This window comes from Poecilia reticulata, chromosome 11, assembly GCF_904066995.2.
Source record: "Poecilia reticulata chromosome 11, P_reticulata-male-v2, whole genome shotgun sequence".
NCBI lineage: Eukaryota > Metazoa > Chordata > Actinopteri > Cyprinodontiformes > Poeciliidae > Poecilia > Poecilia reticulata.
The window spans coordinates 13,659,284-13,679,129 of NC_088840.1; the positions used below are offsets into that span (position 1 = coordinate 13,659,284).

Here is a 19,846-nt window from a genome sequence, read left to right on the forward strand (position 1 = left end):
GTTTAAATCTTTGGAAAGCACCATCATACAGTAAAAGAAATGCCAGGAGCTGAACTTTGATTTACCTTCCAGAGCTAATGATCCAGTAACAGTTTATGATCATAATTATTCTAGAATAAAAAAATAGGCTAAAATAAATAGCTTTGACCCTGATGAACCAATCTTTTATTAATTGGAGGTCATCCTAATTGCCTGTGAGATGTGGGAGGCATTAACAAGGAGACTGAGTCAAGAAATGCAGAGCACTAAAGAGGCTGCATCATTTTTCAAGTGATTAAGTGCGGTGTTTGCTTCTGTAAAGCTGCCAGACAGTTACACACACACACACACACACACACATACAAGTACAAGAAATAAAATAAACCATCAATAAGCATTCGATAACCTAAGCTTTAAATATGATTCACATTATTACCTTTTCCTTTTGTCAAATAACAATGAAGATATTGGCAAAAAAATAAAAAATAAAATAAAAACTGACAAAATATTAACTCACTTTGAAAGACAAATTGATGTATTGTTATTATTTCTTTTTACAAAGTATCGTCTTTTCAGTCTTCTTTTTGTGGCACCATCTCACTGTAAAAACAGCTGCAGGTCCTTCAGTTTCCTGTAGCGTTGAACATCCAGAGACTGTCCATTTTAACTCTTCTTTGCAAAAGAGTTAAACTCTGTCACCCTGGATTGAGGGAGTCTGTCAAGATCAGTTTTCAGTTGTCAAAATTGTCTGCAGCCTCTAATACGTTCTCCCATAAACTCTGACATGCCTTTCTGTCCTGCCACTATTTTTTCAGTTCTACACTATGTCGGTCTATCATATAATAATAATAAAAAACATTCATCAACATCTACATCAAACACCGTTGCAGACAATGCAGCTTTTGCCTCTGCTATCCCATTTTGATCATTTCCTCTTGCGGCTTGTTCTCACCGGCGGATTTGTTGTGTTGCGCTGAAAGAAGGCCGAACGGTTTGACAGCAACAGCACGACGTAAGCTGGCGAAAACGGAGAAACGCTGTGGCAAACCTGTGGCGGACGCCCAACAAGCACATCACGTCACAGGCATTGTGTGGTTTATGACGGCCTCCTTCCAGTAAGGCCTCCAAACCAATTTGTGGTTTTAGCATTAAGAAAAAGGGGACGAGGAGTTGAGTGGGTTTGAGACGGCGGGTTGAACTTTGTGTATGGAATTAGTTTAACGAAAAACCACACACCCTGACGCACATTGTTGCACCTTTAAATGTCCCCCCCTTCCCTCCCTACACGTCCAAGGTACCATATGGTTACCTAGCATTAAAGGCCCCACTGTGGGAAGACACTAAAATGATCTGCTGGGGAGAGAGACAGCGAAATAGAGAGAGGGAAGGAGAAATTCAGGGGGGGAAAAAAAAGAAGAAAGTTGCATCTTTGATTCCACAGCCATCCCAGCGATGCACTCACCATCTGGCAAGGAGAGGAAAAGGGGGAATTGGACGGACGGATTGATGGAGAGAGAACAGCAGCGTAAGGTCGGAAATAATTGCAGGTGAGCAGATAAGATAAATAGAGGAAAAAATGACAAATATAGCAGAATATTGGGTTAAAGGCGCGCGCAGGCTGCGTAAACAAAGAGCAAAAGGGCGTGACAGAAACAAGCCAGCTTTATATTAAGTGTTCCGCCTGTCCGTGCTCTCCATCTTTCAGTTACAAACTGATATTGATCTCGTCTCCACACACATCCCAGATCCCCTCAGTACAACCCCCACCCTCACCCCCCCACAGGCCTATTCGTCCTGTTTGACTATCACAACAAATCGTAACTCTGCCTGCCTGCACCGCCACAGGCCTTCCCTGCAAGCTGCAGACCAGCATATGCAGCTACGCAACACTAAATGCACACAAACAACCACAGCTTCGCTCGGAGATACGAACGCAAGAATCGCCGACACTCTTAATTCTTATGCGGTGAGCTGGGACGGAGACGGGAGGCCAGCTGCATGCTCAAAGCGATACAGTTTGGGATTTTTGAATTGAGGCTCTTTTAAAGGGTTATGGAGCATTTAATAGTTAACATTACCTGCAGCTGATGGCATTAATATTTGATTTATTTAACATAAATCCAGGTTAATTAGTTCCATTTCAAAACAACTGCATAATTTGATGGTGGAAGTCTGCTTTTCTCTTGGACGAGCAGCTTCAGCTTCAGGCTACGACTCCATGGATTTATACAAACTAAAGGCACAAAGTGAGTAACCCACTGCAGGTGAAATATTAAATCTTTTAAAAGAATGAAAGTATGAATGAATGAAACTGAGACAAAACCTATATGGTGAAAAAAATAGAATGTTCACTAAATATCTATCTGCTTTTCTCCCGCATGAAGACACAATTCAATTCAAGCATGTTTGTTAGCTTTTAGAAAATAATCATTTATACCAGAGGAAAAGTACAATGAGAAAGAAAGAGAGTAAAACCTTGTGTTAAACAGCAAGGGCAAAAAAAAAAAAAAGAAACAGAGGAATAAATCTGCTGAAAAATAAAGGCTAATGCTGAAAATGGGAATGAATATCTTGAGCTTAAGTGGGCACATCTGGATCTCGGACGCCTAAATGCTTTCCAGATTCTGGTTCGAGAGACGTACAGGCAGGCAACCCCTTTGTAGTCATTGTATATTTGAATATCTACCTTCAGGAAGGGTACGACAAAAGGTCGTAGGGGGAAGTTGGTGGCTTCTTGGAGCTTGGAGTGGAATTCCTCGATGGTTAGCGTGGAATTCTGTGGGAGAAGAAGAGAGAAGGAGAAGGAAAACATGACTCCATGTGGAAGGCATTAAGTGATAATATTACTTATTGGAAGCTAAGCTGTATCCTGGTCTGGAGTGAATGTTTTGGCTTTTGTAATAGGAAGCATATGTGGCAGACCACAGTGAAAAGAGCCTCACAAAACAAAGACACAAGTAGAAATCTCAAAATGTTTGCAGCCGTAGGCATTAAATTGGTACGAATTGCTTGTACCTTTTAATAACGGGTTGTCTTTATCTTTCTTCAAGGTCTAAGACTGTTCACATCACCTCTGCACTCTAAATTATATAATTTAGTCTGCTCCGTATTGTACTTTTCTGCACAGTCAGGTGAAAATGTTTTTCTAGGGTATTTTAATTTTACTCAAATATTAAGCATCCTCCATTTTTGGATGACATCAGTGATGCCATCACTTTACCAGTAAGAGGGCTGAACAGACTTAAATGGAAAAACATACAAAATAAATCATCATCATAGCCAAGAATTTTGGGGGAGTTTGTCATAAGAGTGTTGCTGTTTTAGTTTTTGACAGACCTCCAGATCTTGCCAAGGCTGGCAGAACATACATCACTTTTATTACCCTGGATATGGCGCACACAAACACCTCAGATTTGACCTTTCACCTTAAAGAACTAGCTATTTTACGGCCATTTCAGAATATCCTCGCCGGATCCTTAGGCTACCTGCTATCATCCATGAAGTTGACAATAAAATAAACTGAATCTTGAAAACATGTAAGCGCAAACCTGCACGTTGTGAAAAACACAAACTGAATAAATCTTGGTGTGCATTCATTGGCAAGAACAAAAAAAAAAAGCTTTTGGGCATTTGGATGTTTTAATTTTCATAATCAGATGGGAGCAGATTCTCCAGAGAACCTCCATGTGTACAAATACACCAAACCTTTTATGTCATTCAATTTTCTAAAAATGACCATCTCTGCATGCTAATGTCCGTCCATCCGTCCGTCCGTCCGTCCGTCCGTCCGTCCGTCCGTCCGTCCGTCCGTCCGTCCGTCCATCCATCCATCCATCCATCCATCCATCCATCCATCCATCCATCCATCCATCCATCCATCCGGGAATTAAAATAAAGTTTCACATTTTCATATTCCTGTCATTTCTCCTTTTATTTTCTCTCAAAAAGCTTCAAAATGTGGCACTCTTTTAAATCCACTTTGGAGATTTGTATGATTTTCATGCTCTGCACATGCCTGGTTTCACTAGACAGGCTCTATTTTGCCAGCCGAGGATTATAATGTCGTACTGCAAAAATGTCTAATAGGTTCTAAAATCTTTTAGCCACTTGTAGAGATTTCCAAGAAAGCCATAACTTCTTTGCTACCATTTCCGCTTTTAAAAATAATCTGTATATTCTTACCGCCGTTTTATTTTTTTAACATAATTTTTTCCACAAGACCTACTTGAGCCCCTGTAGCCTCCGACTTCAGAGTTGTTACCGTATATCTGATAAAACAAGTGGGACTTCCAGTGAAACTATTTTATTAAGCATGTCCTTTGAATTTTCTAATCTTGCTATTGTTTTTTCCAGCAGTCAAAAAACAATCTCTTTGTATCTGTCTTTGTACTTGAATAGCTTTATGGTTAATAACACAAACGTTGATGTGAAATCTGGACTGCATCTTCTTTTGTTTCCATTTTAATGATTGATGACACGACTTTCAGTTTTAGCATCAAGTAGACAAAGGAGCTGAACGCTTGCAAAATAACAGCCAAACAAAGGAGAGAGAGAAAAACAAAGAATCAAGGGAGACAGACATCGTGCAAAAAAAAAAAAAAAAAAAGCAGACGATATTATTTTTCCTCCTCGCACTCTGAATTATTTCCCAGACCTGAGTTTTGTTGCATTCAGCCTTACATCTGTTCGCCCAGATTGCGTCGGGGCTGTTCTTGACAGCCAGCGAAACCTCCTGAGCCTCCGTCTCTCCCTCTCCCCTGCACGCAACCGACTAATTAACAGTGTCACTCTTTTCAATAAGGCAGGAGGAGGGACACAGAGATGCTGATAGCAGGGAGATGAAACGGAGGGAGAACAGAGAGACGCGTGGTGGGGAGGTGTGCGAGCCAAAAGGACGCAGGAGAGGCGCGTGCGTACGCACGCGACGAGAAAAACAAACACGGGAAAAGCCAAAAACAGGTTATACTCTGTGTGGTTAATTAAGAAAATATCTCCCCCCTCTCTCCTCTTCATCTCTTCTGCCTCCTCCTCCTCTTTTCCAACATTCAATCACTATTTCGGTATCCCCCAGCTCATTAAGCTCAAATTTTCCTCTGATCGCAGCCTTGATATATCCATGTCAGCTAAGCTAGAGGACACATCTGTTTTATCTAATCTCAGTTGGTTGAATGTGTTTTTTTTTTTACACTTGCAGGCTTCATTTGTGCTGCACCGGATATAAGGTTGAAATAGTGTTTCAATATTTATTTGTACCAAGGTTTTCATAAAGCTCTTTGAGTTATATGATGTTAATTTAGAAAGGGATCTAAAATGTAATCACATTCTACAATATGATTGTGTGAAACGCACACAACTCGTAATTTATACAATAAGATCAATAAAAAGTTTAATAAAAAGTCTAGAATTACATTTTTCCAGCTGAACAGGCAACACTGCTTTCCAACCTGAAAGCAGTGTTGTGCATAAAGTTCATCTCATTAGAGATGTTATAGAGAATTCACGTTAGAAAACTCCAAATGTGGTAAAAAACAGACAAAAATACCAGCAAAACACGGATAAAATAGTAAACTGATAGTGCTGGTTTCAGTGTTTATTAGTTAAAAATATCAATGTTTAAAAGAAACAGTAACAACACACTGTTTGGTGAGATCTGAACCAAGCTGCACACTGACTTACATTGTTGTTTACGTAAAACTAATTTACAAAAGTTGTCAGCTTAAAGCACTTAAGACAGAAGGCATTTACACATTCCTAGAGTATTTAAAATCTTGCTTTACAAACACAATTAAAGAACAGCCTACTGTGAACGAGAAGCGCTCCCTTAATCACATTTTTGTTCAGTGGGAAATGCCAAACATGCTATTCCTGCTGAGCATCTTCCAAAAAGACAAAGTTATTCTAGGAGCCATTTAACCCTTGCACCGTCCGCGTACACATGGAAGCTGCTTACCACTAGTCCCAGCACCAGTGTGCGAACCCGTTCGCCGATTTCGGGCGAGATGTCGTTCCCGAACTGTTGCAGAGTGGTGAGGAATCGCTTGAGTTTGCTGAGCTGCCGGGCACCGCAAGCCGGCGGCATCTGCTGGTTGGCCAGCGAAGACGAGGAGGACGAGCTGGGGCCGTTGCTGTAGCCGTTCGGAGGGGATGGCGCGCCGTTGAGGGCCGTCGGGGAGTGGCTACTGCCATTTGTCACTGCACAAAACAAAGACGAGGAGAGTTTCAAACTTAACTCTTGACATTTTTGAAATCTCACATTGTAGGACACAACAATTACAAAAAATAGGGCGTTTGTTCTCAAAGGAGCGTAGAAGCCATCCAAGTTTTAACTATGGCAAGGAGATAAGATGAGTGGCAAAAAAAAAAGATGTCAGAAAAGAGACCAATCAAACGAGATAACGGTATTAACAAATTGAACGAACACATTTATTTAGCGACAGATAACACTTCGTCCAATCTGTCAGGTTCTAGCGACTAATCGAGGTGATGCACGCTCCACCGTTAACACTCTCCACATTTGTTTGCAATTTCTGCGCTTTTTCTGATCCCTTTAGTCATCCCCACAGAACAGCACTTGGGAGACATGTCACCTCCTTCCTCCTCCTTCTCCCTTTCCTTCTCCTCTGCAGCCTAAACAAGCAGGGACAGCGGGACCCCCACTAGAGCGAGGCTACTGCAGTCGCGTGTCTTTGTTCATGTTGGGGGAGTCGACGTACAAAGACATACAAGGCAACATAAAGCTCTCTCTTTAATGAGATTAGTCTCTGACTAGCGATACATTCACTCCCCCTCTGGCCGCCGTCCAAGGCCGCCACTGTAAAGAGACGAGAGAGAGAGACGAGATGCTCAAACTGCATCTGGTGACAATTATGGCGGATGGAAATCAAAGCGTACAGCTTTGTAAAAAAAACAAAAAACCTTCGGGGTGGGTAATGAGAGAGCCAGGTCTTTCCTCCCTCATTGCACGGAAGCATCGACGTTAATTGTGGGGTGCAAAAGTGTGTGCAGCAGAAAGAGACAGAAGGCTAGGAAAAAAAAAAAGTATAAATTAAGTTGAAGGGGTGCAAGGAAAGTCTGAAGCTGGAAAAGAACAAAACAGAGCCTCTGTTGCAGAGTAGAAGGAGCGCGGCTTAGATAAGACTAGAGAGCTTGAAGCGTTTAGAGCCACACGGCTTCAGATTCCTTGATTCTAGTGCTCTTCATGAAAGTGGTTAAGTATCTACTTCTGAGAGAATACAAGGGTATAATTTGCTCATCACCAGTGATGTGCATATCATGGCGAAGCTCCAACAGTTTGTAAGCGTGGGTGTTAATGAACCAGCGGAGGGAGCTCTGCCTTACGGAAAAGACTCAACGTTTTAAGGTGATTTGAACCCCCTTTTTAACATTTACACACTTTAGTTGTCTTCCCATGGAGCTCTCCTGTGGAAGAGTCAGCTCATCTATAAATATTTTTCAAAACGAAGGTGAAATTAAGGCCAGGTTCAGGTCAACTGTGGTCTCACTTTAGGGGCGGGTTAAGGTTCTGCTGCTTCAGTGAAGTTTCTGACCCGAAATCTTAAAAAAGGCTTAAAAAGACTAAAAACTAGGTAATAAGGTGGAAAAAAAGTTAAACTGGAAAACACGGCATTTTACTCTGGGTCTGTATGTTCCTTTGTGATTTTTGTATCCCCATTTCAGACACAAGTTTTTTCCATTACATTTCTTCCTGCTTCCACTTTGTACTGGCAAACTCACCATTTGGAACTTATTTACTTAAATCATTTGTCACATTTTAGTTTATGCATCTGGCAGTTCAGTACTTCATGAATTCTGGCGATAAAAAACCCCATAAAAATGCTTAAATCTTACATAGAGATAAATATAATTCTGCAGTCATTCACTAAATTAGAATATGCGTTCAGACGTGGCTCGCTTGCCGGATTAAAACTGACTTCTGAAAATAGCATCATTTAAGTCAGAATCATACACAAGCCCACATTTCTGAATGCATTAAAAAAAAAAAAATTATTAGTCTAATTTAATATTCTGATCTTAAATGTTATGTTTTCATTGTCTGTAAGTGGAAAATTGTCATAGTTAACAAAAATACAGACTTGAAAACATCAGTCAGTGTGTAATTAATCTATATAATGTTTCTGAAGTAACAGCATCTCAATGATATTGTAATCTATTAAAAGTGACTGTACATTATTTTCTGCTTCCAATAAATGTGGTTTTGATCAGAAGTCCTGGTACGGCAGCAATTTCTGCTGCTGTCAAGAAGCTTCATCTATGTTTCTTTACCTTTTCTTTCATCTATTAGCATTGTAAAGAAGCAAAGTGCCGACTTGTGCGATACAGAATGAGAGCGCTGCTCACATGTGGTGGGTGTGTAGGAGCTGTTGCGGGGAGCCCCTTGTGTACTGGGCGGAGGCGGCATGGTGGGGGGCGTCAACCTGGACTGCGTCTTGACATCCGCAGGTGAGTCGGGCATGGTGGAACGCTTCCCAGTGCGATCTGATGAAAGACAAAACCAGAAGCAGAAATCACAACAACGCTCGGATAAGAGAACATCTTCTTCACGAGACGAGTCCAAAACATGAATTGACGACGAAGCCTGCGAGGAATTTTAAATGGACTCAGTTTTTAATCCTCCTGGCTGCGTAAATGAGCTCTACGAGAGGAGTTTGACTCTGATTCCAGCACACATTGTGTCACCCAAAACAATCATACTGCCCTCCAACACACACCCCACCCCCAGTTTTACAAAACCACCCCACACCAACCCGACCCGGAGATAATGACTGCATCGTTCATTACAGTCAAACTAATGCGTGCCCTCGTTCCCACAGTTTAATTCTTGTATCTCTAAGTTACATTCACATCTGCTCAGAAAGGAGACATTTCACAGATAAAATTCATTATCACAACCAAAACGTTTTCTCCGATACGTCTGTTTTCACTTAATTCAGTTGCTCGCTGCTCAGGCGATTACACAACATATTGAATATATGGGAACGGCAACAGGACCTTATCAGAGCCCTGCAGTGCGCAGAGGGGCAGAGCCCCTCATTGTGCAAGCGAAGATATTGAACTTCTTTTTTGCAAAAAGCTGCAACACGGCTGTCATTGAATCAACAGACCGTTATCAAATCATGTCTCCGTGGCACATTTTGGAAAGGAAATTATATTAAAAAAAAAGATAGAGAGAGCTACAAGGTGAACCAAAAGAACATTCTGTAACAATGAGTGTGTTGCTGTAGCCCTGGAGTAAATGCAACATGGTGACCAAGTCAAACAGACGGTCCATCTGGACTCGGGTCACACCTGGTTAACAGCAAGAGGGGGTGGGGGGAGCACTCATGAACATTTTCCACTGGACCCTCCACTGTGTTTAGGGATGTTTGTGTTTTTCTCTGCTGTATTTCATTGTTTGAATCCAGAGTGTGATTCTGTCAAGCTTAGGTGAAACGAAATAGGCAGGATAGTCTGAGCCTATTAGCTCCAAGCCCTGCTGCCAGCAGCCGCTGCGCACCATGACTAAGAATTTTAGTCACACTGACTTGGCTTTCAGCAGGGAGACGGGCGAGAGATGGAGATGTTTGCTCCGCAGCTCTGTTTTCCATTTACCCCGCTGGAGCGTATTTGTTTATCCTAACGTACACATCGACCTGCTGCAGAGACGGCAGAATGAGAATGATGTAAGTGTGTGAAAGATTTGAGATTTTCAAGCAAGGTTTGTGAACTCTAACTGAGAATTAAGTGTTGGACAATCAGAAAACAGTGATTTTCACTTGATGGAGTATTAATCTTGTTCAAAAATCTTGTCCGATGAATGAGGTGATCCTGATTGTTGCTGGGAGTTACACTGTCGCCTGCACTCGGTTATCCCCAAAATAAGTTTTATGTTTAAATATTAATAGGATCTCTTTCAACTGTTGGCAGCACTGGTCTTTGCAAATGAACAATATCAGAAAACATGCCATTGACAACTGAAACTTCATGTTATCTCGCCGTATCTTTTACATTTTATGATTAATAATTATCATACTGCAGGCTAGTCGGGGACATCTTAAGGAAAGGATTAGATCTGTGGGCCATAAAATGAGTACAGCTGCAACAATAGCGCCAATAACACAATATTGGGTTCGAGATTTTTTTTCAATATTTTTGAGAAATCTAATAATTCCCCACTCTTTGTTTTCACAGATCAAGTAAAGGCTTCACTAATTGCAAACATTTTTCAAGAAGCTCTGTTTAGCTCCAACTAGTCTGAGGTTTGATCCATCCGAGTTATTTTGATTTTGAGGCAAATGATTAAATGCGATATAGATTAATAAAAAAAATAAAAAAACTTAAACCTTTTCTAGAAAGAGTTCTCCACACTGTTGTTCATGGTGGACTGGGTGATTGTTTTACGTACATGTTGCACAGCCAACTTCAAAACAAAACCTAAAATCTTTTAGGCAAACATCTGCCTAAAAGATTTTAGATTTTCGGCTACAACATGCTTTTGACACATGCTTTTGTGTTATATTAGGTTACACTGCCAAAACCTGGTCCGAGATTGATAAGCAGACAGACGGACAGACTACCCAGACGACCCGATATGATGCAAAATGTGTTGCATGAGTCGATACAAATTAGGGATTGATGGGAAAATGTGATGAAAGCACAAAACCCTCCTCTATACTTTCCAACCAGGCCAGACAAAGAACGCTTTACCTCTCTAATTTTGACACAATAAACATGTCTCGGGTATTTATTTAACAAATTCAGCAGAAATGCCAGAAGAAATAAATCTCGCCTCTAGTAGCCAACTATCACTGCCTACAACACGATCTGTGAAAACACAAGGTCATTAAAAAAAGATAGCTGGGAGTCAGGACCCCAGGTAATTCATCATTTCCCCGTCAAACAAGAAAGACGTCACGCTGTATACGCTTAACGGGCCAATTAAATCGAGTCAAGCCACCGTTTCACACATGGCTGTGATTATTCAATTCCAATATACCGTTGAGCTCATGCTGCTGATTGTTCTGTGTATTACTCTTCCCGATTGTGGGGTCATTTTGGACCACTTAATTTCTTCCTGTCAAAAAGAGGAGCAGAAAATCAGCATTCAGAAATTGAGAACAATTATTCTAATCTTCATCAGAAAATCTATAAATGAAAAGACAACCTTGCGTCACTATAGTGTAGTTTAGGTGATAGATTTATCTATCTAATAGGAGGGAGATTGCATTTTTCAGAAGAAGTATGATATCAGCGGGTGGAATGATGGTCATTCAGTGGTTATTACATTTTAAAACATTCACCCAGTCTGTTCATGTTTGTCTACGTAATAGCAGTTGGATGTTCATATCAAAAAACAACAACAACAAAAAAAGACAATCAGATTTTTGCTTTAAAACCATAAAAATGTTGAACTGAAATGCAAACCCCTTGTCCTTTTGGTGGTAAAAATGAATGAGTAAAAATGAATGTAAGTGTGGTTAGGGTTTCTACTTCCTGAGAAAAATATAAGATTTTTGATATTGTGACCCCCTTATCTTGCTTCATCTTGCACTAGCAAATTATAAATTTCACCCATCTTGCACTAGCAAATTATAAATTTCACCCAGTTGAGAGCTTTCGACATCAAAAACACTTGATAATAAAATGCAACCAATTCTTAAGTATACTAATCATCCAAATATAATATAGTTTTTAATGTATTTTTTGTTTATTTTTTCCTATTCATTAATATTTGTTTCGTGGGGGAAAAAAATGTGAGACGACACTGTTGTACAGAGAAAGTAGTTCCTACAGTCACTGTATAAAATGGTCACAGACTTAGCTTCCTGTTTCAGGGTGTGAAAAAAAAGTGTTTTCTCAGCTAGTCATGTTCTTCCAAGCAAAACATCTGGCCAAACTTGAATATTTTAAGCAGAAAGGCTAATCTTGAAAATCCCCCTAACACGCCTTGTGATTGGATGAAGAGATGAGTTTGGTTACAGGCTTATCATTGGTAGACAACACCTGGGTCGGCGTTATGATTGCACTGAGGCAAGAGAGACGAATCCTGCAAGCCTGTGAAACTCATCTGCGGTCCCTCAGGTGACGAAGATGAAGGATAAGGAATGAGTTGGTGTAGAAACCTGTGCGCACGAGCCTCCAGACAATAGCATGTCGTCACACACATGAACTTACAAACAGCTCCGTCTCGCCGTCTGAGTTGATTGGGTGCACTACATGGCATGTAAGTGGAATAAAATCAATGGCTGCATGCTAACCAACAAGGCCTGTGGCATCCATTCATTGTGCAATTGCCGTGCTTCTTGAATCAATAGGAATATTCAGGTCAACAAAATAAATTGGAAAAAATAAAATAAAAAATACATCACACAACTCAAGCTGGTGATTGAAAACGACTCACGGAGTTCCGCCCATGAACATGGTGTGTATATTTTAAGACGGGAGCAGGCAAACAATCAGACAAGCTCTCATCATTTTATTACGGCTATAGAAGATGGCTGAACCACACGGAGCACTTGGTTCTGCATGCATAATTTAGAAGCAAAAAGCAACCTTAAACAACCTTGAAATATGGGGCATCTCATCCAGCCTAATGCATCTGTTAAAAGTTAATGGCCGACTGCACATCTATTGTCCATTTATTAGTCCTGTTACTGTCCCGCCTGCATAAAATCATAAAGAAAGCAAGCACCAGATCTGTGGCCAATCGATGGCAGTCCAGGACAGACGGGTATTGATGTGCAGAGCCTTAATGGAAAGGAGAAGGCGGGGGGGAGGGGGGGGGATGTGAAGGGGGGCGATGAGTGCTTTGACTTTACCTAACTCACATTACGACTTCTCAGAAGTGCTGTTGTCCAGCAGTTAATGGATTGAAGAGGATGAGAACAGTTGTTGAAGAGGCAGCAATTAGATATGAGGGAACAGAAGAGTCTCCTCAATGTGTTGATTCACTTGGACAGAAGGGGTGCTAAACCTATCGATCACGCCTGGAGATGACAGAGATAAATGACTCACATTAGCCTCCCCATTCATGATGGGTTTTTTTTTCCCTTTATCTACTGCAGCATAAAAGAGCTTTTAGTACAAATATTGGTAGGTGAGGTGGTTTGAATAAGATATACTCGAGAGACTATAAGTGCTGCGATGGTGTCTCATTGCATATCGTTTCCCGTCTATCATAATGAAGTAGAGTTACTTGGATTTTAATTGAATCACAAGCTCCCAAAGGCTGGGCCAGTTTCATACCTTTACAGTTTGAGCCGTCTGGTAGTTTTCAGGTAAGAGAAATGCATCTTGTGTAGAATATGTAAGAAATTGTATCTACCCGTTTTGTGATGGATTTGACATCCAGTAATTTAAAGTAATTCCAACATCTATTGATTAACGACGGTACGGAAATAGGAAGGGCAACATTGTACTGTTTATAAAATACCAAACAAAAAGAAAACCTTATCGTGATAGGAACCAGTCATCATAAGAATAAACATAAATAAATTAATTTCGGTGAAAGCTGATGGAGGAATTTTATCACTTTTGAACTCTGACTTTTTTCAGAAGTTGATACCAGCTGGATTTACATGTTAGTATGACAGAATGCAATTAAATTGTTTGGCAATTCAGGTTAACTACTTAAAGTAACTAATAGAGTAAAGTATATAGTCATGGTTATTGGTAAGGTTTTATATAAACAGCATATTATAGCAATCTCAAAATGGCAGTTTCTAGCTTTGTGAGGTCCCTATGCAATACTCTTGCTTTACTTAGTTCTTAAATGAATAAATGATTCACGAACTTGCCAAAATCTACTAAAGTTTCAAAGTTTTCCCCACAATAACTTATCTTTAGTTAAACCTCTCAAATCTGCATTGGAAAATAACAATCCTCTGTTCACCAGTACATAAAAAAGTGCTTTCAACAATGTTTACGTTTTGAAAGCAACTCAAGTTTCCTCAAGAAGCTTTAATAAATACATAAATAGGGTGGACCGACCCTAAAGTCAACAGAAAATAGATTGGACTTTTTCCAACATATCAAAGTGCAAACATTAACACCAAGAATATTAATACTGCGACTTCACATGGGACACTCAACGTCAGAGCAATTTTGGATCCGTTACCATTTGTTTTGACCTTTGCACACTATAAAAAGAAATCAATATAGAGTAGACTGCATGGAATAACAAATAATTTATTATGGATTAAAAAAAACAAAGAAAAAAACTAACACCCACAGCTTACCATTGTATTGTATTCATATATTCAGCTTTTTGTTTTTTCAGTCACCAATAAAGGTGATTTTATCCTCGAATGATGTCGAATATTTTGGTTTGTGGTTCACTTGTGACTTATGGGGCTTTATGTATTCGAATGATATACATATAATAACTAATTGCTCTAAAACTGCCTGCATGAGGAATTTGAGCCAAAAAGACTATGATGAATATTTTACCACTTCTTCTCATCACTTCTCTACCAGCAGGAGATTTTTAATGTTATTTTGAGTTTGATCAGGGGATCACAAAGAGCGACTCTAACCACAATCAATAAGAAGAAGAAAATTGCATACAAACTGTTTTAGGATTATATCCAAGATCAAAAATTATATTAAATTTAAATTTATAAATCAAAAAAACTTAACAAGAAAAATAAACTTGCATGCAAATACTGAGTACATGGGTATAAAATAGTTTGTTTACCGGTAGAAAATAGATGAATTTTTAAACAAAATGGGTATGAGACAGTGAACACAAACTGGTGAAAGGGAGACTTGGAGTCGGTCCCCAAAACAAAGCAACTGATGTTTGTTTTGTTTACATGACAACCGCTTGCAGGTTGTTGTTTTTTTTTTTACCAATTAAAGAAGTGTTTCCCTTGATTGGGACCTGATTGTGAGATAACAAGAGCTGAGAGTGGGGAAAAAACTGAGCAGGAATTTAAATAAAAAAATAAATAAAATCATTCCTAATGTTGACTTTGAAGCAGTTGTACTGGGAATCACTGAAAGGCTTGGGAACCTTTGCCCTCGGGGACGTCCCAAGCCGCCATGCGCTGGCCTTTACTTTCTCTGTTATGAAAATAAAATAAAAAGCTAACCCATCTCTATTCTCACAACCATGATTACAAAAGGCTACCTCTTCAGAAAAAATAAAAGTAAAGGTTGAGCTGTTTGGATTTTTAACTTCTTTAATCAATCACAGAAACAAGACAGAACCCCGGACAACCACCTGCCACACAGAAATGTCTTCACACTTACATCAGCCAAGTTTGCGTCGTCCATGATTACGTGATCCTCCATGTTTGCAAAATCTCACTCCCTTTCTTTGCCTTTTTTTTTTCCCCCTTCCCCGTTGCTCGTGCTTCTCTTTCAGCCAAGCTCAAAGAAAGGAGATTTTTATCCCCCTGCTGACTTGAGATTCATGCCTTTTCCAACGTTACATCCAAGTTACATCACTTGCCTCAAACAAGGTTGTTGCAATGAACGTTATCTAGGAGACCGTGGTCCCTGAGAAGCAGTTCACCGTGTTATAGAGAGGACTTTGCTAACCCACAACTCAAGGCAAAAATACAAAGTTATATCAAACTGGTGTATATTTCATCACCGCGCTCAAAGCCAGGGGTCATTTTGTATTCAAATCACCTTGTGAAACACAGACAACACAACCGAACGCTTGGTGTTTCGAAAAAGAATATCACCAGGAAATAACGTCAAACTAAAGACTTCACGAGCCAGGATTATATTTGCTTGTTTGTGTCTTGTTGCGCGCTACGATTTTAACCATTTAATACACAAACAATGACGACATAATGTGCCAGGTGAGATAATTTTTTACAAGTTAACCCAGTAAAATTGACATCGGTGCATGGTAAGAGTTGGTGGCTGCAGCATGGAGAGTTTTACAGTCGGTTTGGGCAAATGAATGCATCAATTAGAAACAACTTAGCATTATTTTGTAGGGGGGAAAACATGTGAGTTTCAATAGCTAAGTCCTGCCCAGGGCTGAATTCCCACAGGTCAGTTTTACAAATGCAACAGTTGTACACGCAATACTAAAACCTTCAAACTTTGAATATAGCAGAATTTTAATTTAAACGTGGTTTATGGATTTTTTTTTTTTTTGCCTGAGTTTCACAGACAACATAAGAGCTTATCAGTAGATCAGCAATAACAATAATAATAACAATAGGCAGAAATGTTGATACCTTTGTAAAAATGTAACGATGGAAAAGTGTAACTTCTACTTTGAAAATCTGAAAGCTTTTTCGAAACATCAACAGAAACGTTCTCTTATCGCCGTTTTGAATCTACAATTTGCAATTGAAAAGTTGAGCTTTTTATTTTGAAGAAAATATCGGAGCTTTATTTTGAAGGGCTAACATTCTGTTTTATCTTGCAAAACCTGCAACAATCTAAACTGTAATACAGTGAGGATTTTATTTTGAAAGATATTTGAAATACTACTAGTACTACTGCTACAAATATTATTAATAATAATAGTAATGTTTTTCATAAACTACATTATTCAATAATTATGTGCTAAATATATATATATATATATATATATATATATATATATATATATATATATATATATATATATATATATATATATATATATATATATATAAAGATCAAGTGTAGACTGCATGAAAGGGGCCCCAAAATAAATTCTGCCGAGGGCTTTGACTATTCCAGGTCCGCCTCTGTACACATGCCATGATCACACAGGCAGTCGTGTAATCCTTACACACACTAAAATGCAGGCGACAGAGGCACCAAAGCTGAAGAAATCCTGCACTCATGTTCACAGCATGCCAGTGTTTGTGCAGAATGAAACCTCTGGGTGTACCACATCAAAACACACAGCCAGCACATGGTAATGTGTGAAGAGACAGAGCAGGTAATGGAAGAGATGAAGTGATAGCGAGATGGTGTGATAGAGGCTTGTGATTGCGCTGTGTGCTGGCTGCTTGCAGATGTGGAGAGAAGAAAGGGGCCACAGACAGGAGATGGATATCAGTGGAGAGAACGAAAGGATAGGTGTGTTAAAGGAGCACTGCAGAGGGAAAGGTGCACTGATTGAGATTCAGACCGAGTACGCACAGGACCAGGAGAGATCTATCTGTATGCAAGAGGAGTAACAGAGACACACACACACACACACGCACACTGGTTCACACAAATACCCAGGCAGATGGAGCAGTATGCAGAGCATGTCCCATCAAACTCCACCCGCTTGTCAAGAAGATATATGGATGCAACGCCCTACCGCAACCCCACAAAACAACACTCAAACACACAGCTGCAAGCACGCACGCTGCTCACCAAACAGAAAAACTTTCCTTTCTCCCGTTCACACACACGCACACACACAAATAGATGTAATTGCCATCATATTTTTTATTTCCCTCCCAAACAGGTTCGGGATGCAGAGGAAAAAACCCAAGCCGGAGTGCTCTCCTCTTTTCCTTTACTCCGCCTCGTCTCTTTAATCTTTCCCTCCACTTCCTAAAATTGTCAACGCAGGCTGATGATCACGCATTAAGTCACCTCCGCGGCTGCCAGGTCATCTCGTCTCCCAGCAACGTCACACCGAATGGTGCTGGAACGTAGGTCAGAAGATCATTTCCATATACACTCGGTGCAACACTGCGACGTTTCTATTTTGGTTTTATGAAATACTTGCTTTATAGACTCACTCAAGCCTCACTAAATGAAACATTAATATCGTTTGTTTCTTTCCGGAGGAGATGTTGCTCTCCTACGCGCTTATCTTTTATTGATGCAAAGAGAGAGAAAAAACATTACATAGATTTTTTTTCTTACCCATAAAAAATTATTCAGGAGGTATAATAGCCTTTATGCAGAGGTACAATAGAGTTTATTTTAGAAGTCTTCCTGCTTACCATATAACTTCTCACATCATGAGTAAAGGTGACCCAAATCACATCTTAATGGCCCACGATGGGAATAGATCTGCTGCTGATCGGTGCCGACTGTCCTCCGCAGCTCCCACCTTATCTGCATTTTTTGTTTCAGAAGAACATAAGGAGATTTCTCGACCGTACGCAGAGGTCTGAACACCATCTGCTCGGTCCCACAAACACCGACGCACACGCGGTCGCGCACACGCGCTTGTATCCTGCTAAACACGCAACACATTCTCACAAACACGCCGGACAGTGAAACATGTGTGGCGAATCACACCCGAACCCCTCGTTGATGGAAGCAAACCGTTAAACAACAGATTTATAGTAATGTCTGTTTTACCCATCTGTTGAAATAAAGTCTCGGTAGCAGAGTGAGGAAGCAGGCATTTAGGTAACATTAAAAATGATTCACAGGGACACCCCATCATGCATTCTCTCAAATCAAACGCACTCCCTACCTCATCGTGTTGCAATGCAGACTTTAACCGTTGGAATGCTAGGAAGCACAGGGCGGAAAACACAGGCGCAGGTAGAAGAAGGCAAATGAAATCGAGATAAAGTAATGGTGAGAAAAATGGGGAGAGAATAAAATTACAAATGCGATAGTTTGACTTGCTCTTATAAAAACGTAAGAAAATCAGTAAATTCACATAGTGTGGAAGATTTTACTATGTTCAACAGCTAAAGTGACGAACAGTGTAGGTTCCTCGTTTTTTCATAAAAAACAATAGTCCTGTATGTTTCTTACGTTATACATTAATAATTTGATCAAGCTACCATATTTTTGGACATGCTAAAAATTGAAAACATGAGCGCCACAGCTCCTACACATTATTCAAACAACTCAAATCAAAGCAAGAAGCATTCAGTGACGTCACCTAATCTCATGCACATCATGCAAACGATCAGCCTAAATAAAGATTTATTCACTTCTGGATGCCTGATGCTTGAAACTGAAGCCATCGCCCACTTCCTGATTGAGACAGCGCGTGTCATTTGACCACATCAGAGGAAGAAATAGAGGAAAGAAATTTTAATTTCCTCTCAAAAAACCCCCCGCAAAACTACAACAAATGTCAAGATATCAAGCAACAGTGGCGTACCCCATCCAAGCACAGTGAATTTCGAACCCTTTAACCCAAAACCCAAACTATTTAAGCCAGAGGCACATCAACAGTGGCACACACTTTAAAGAAATGGCAGGATTTATTGTTTTACAAAGTAATCTTATTTATTTCTCTCTCTCTCTCTTTTCTTTTTTCTTTTTTTACATTTAGAGCTGCGTAAAAAGGCTTTTCAGCATCGCATTTAGTAAGATAAGTGTGGCAGGAATAAGAAAAAACATCAGTGAATCATTTTGATTCATTTTGTGTCTTCAGCTATGCTGACCCCCAGTTATCTGAGAAAAAACAAACGTTTTTTAAAAAGAAAATCTAATTTCTTTTGAGTCTACGGTACCAAACAGATTTTTATTTCACATTGCCTTTTAAAAATTAAGGTTAGGGTGATATATTTTATGACAAATTTACGCTACACCCTTTGTGCTCGCAACACTTGTTTTAATATAAAAAGTTTTTAAAAATAAAGAGTTGGTAAGTGGGTAAAGTCACTAACAGCCTATATCTGAGCTTCTTTTCAATACCAAAACAGCAGATGTTGACCAGGGGCGATGTTTTCAATAAAACCTTTGCTTTTAAATTGTGTTTTTTCAAGAAGCCGGACAGGCTTAAACACTTAAATGATTTATCTGTCACAAGTAATATATAAGTTATCGCAACATTCACCTAGGTTTTGTTGCGTGTTTTCGTAATGTTGTGCAGCCCTGGTTTTGTTTAGCATTTTTCAAGCTGAGATGTCAGCATCACTGCATGGTTAAGTGAGTGTTGCAGTTTTTCTGCGTTTAATGTGTGGAAAAAACAGGCTGAGATGTGAGCCTGAGGTCT

General features: G+C 39.8%; 1 protein-coding gene across 2 annotated transcripts in view; it reads right to left on the minus strand.

The window, feature by feature from the left end:
- The window catches only part of runx1t1 (RUNX1 partner transcriptional co-repressor 1), a 71,806-nt gene that overhangs the window by 23,549 nt on the left and 28,411 nt on the right, over positions 1-19,846 (minus strand). For both annotated transcript variants that reach the window (XM_008421960.3, XM_008421961.3), the window contains exons 2-4: positions 8,338-8,475; positions 5,930-6,171; positions 2,666-2,755 (exon numbers count right to left, since the gene is read on the minus strand). In XM_008421960.3, the coding sequence (XP_008420182.1) occupies positions 2,666-2,755; positions 5,930-6,171; positions 8,338-8,475 (470 nt within the window). The remainder of the gene's footprint in view (positions 1-2,665; positions 2,756-5,929; positions 6,172-8,337; positions 8,476-19,846) is intronic.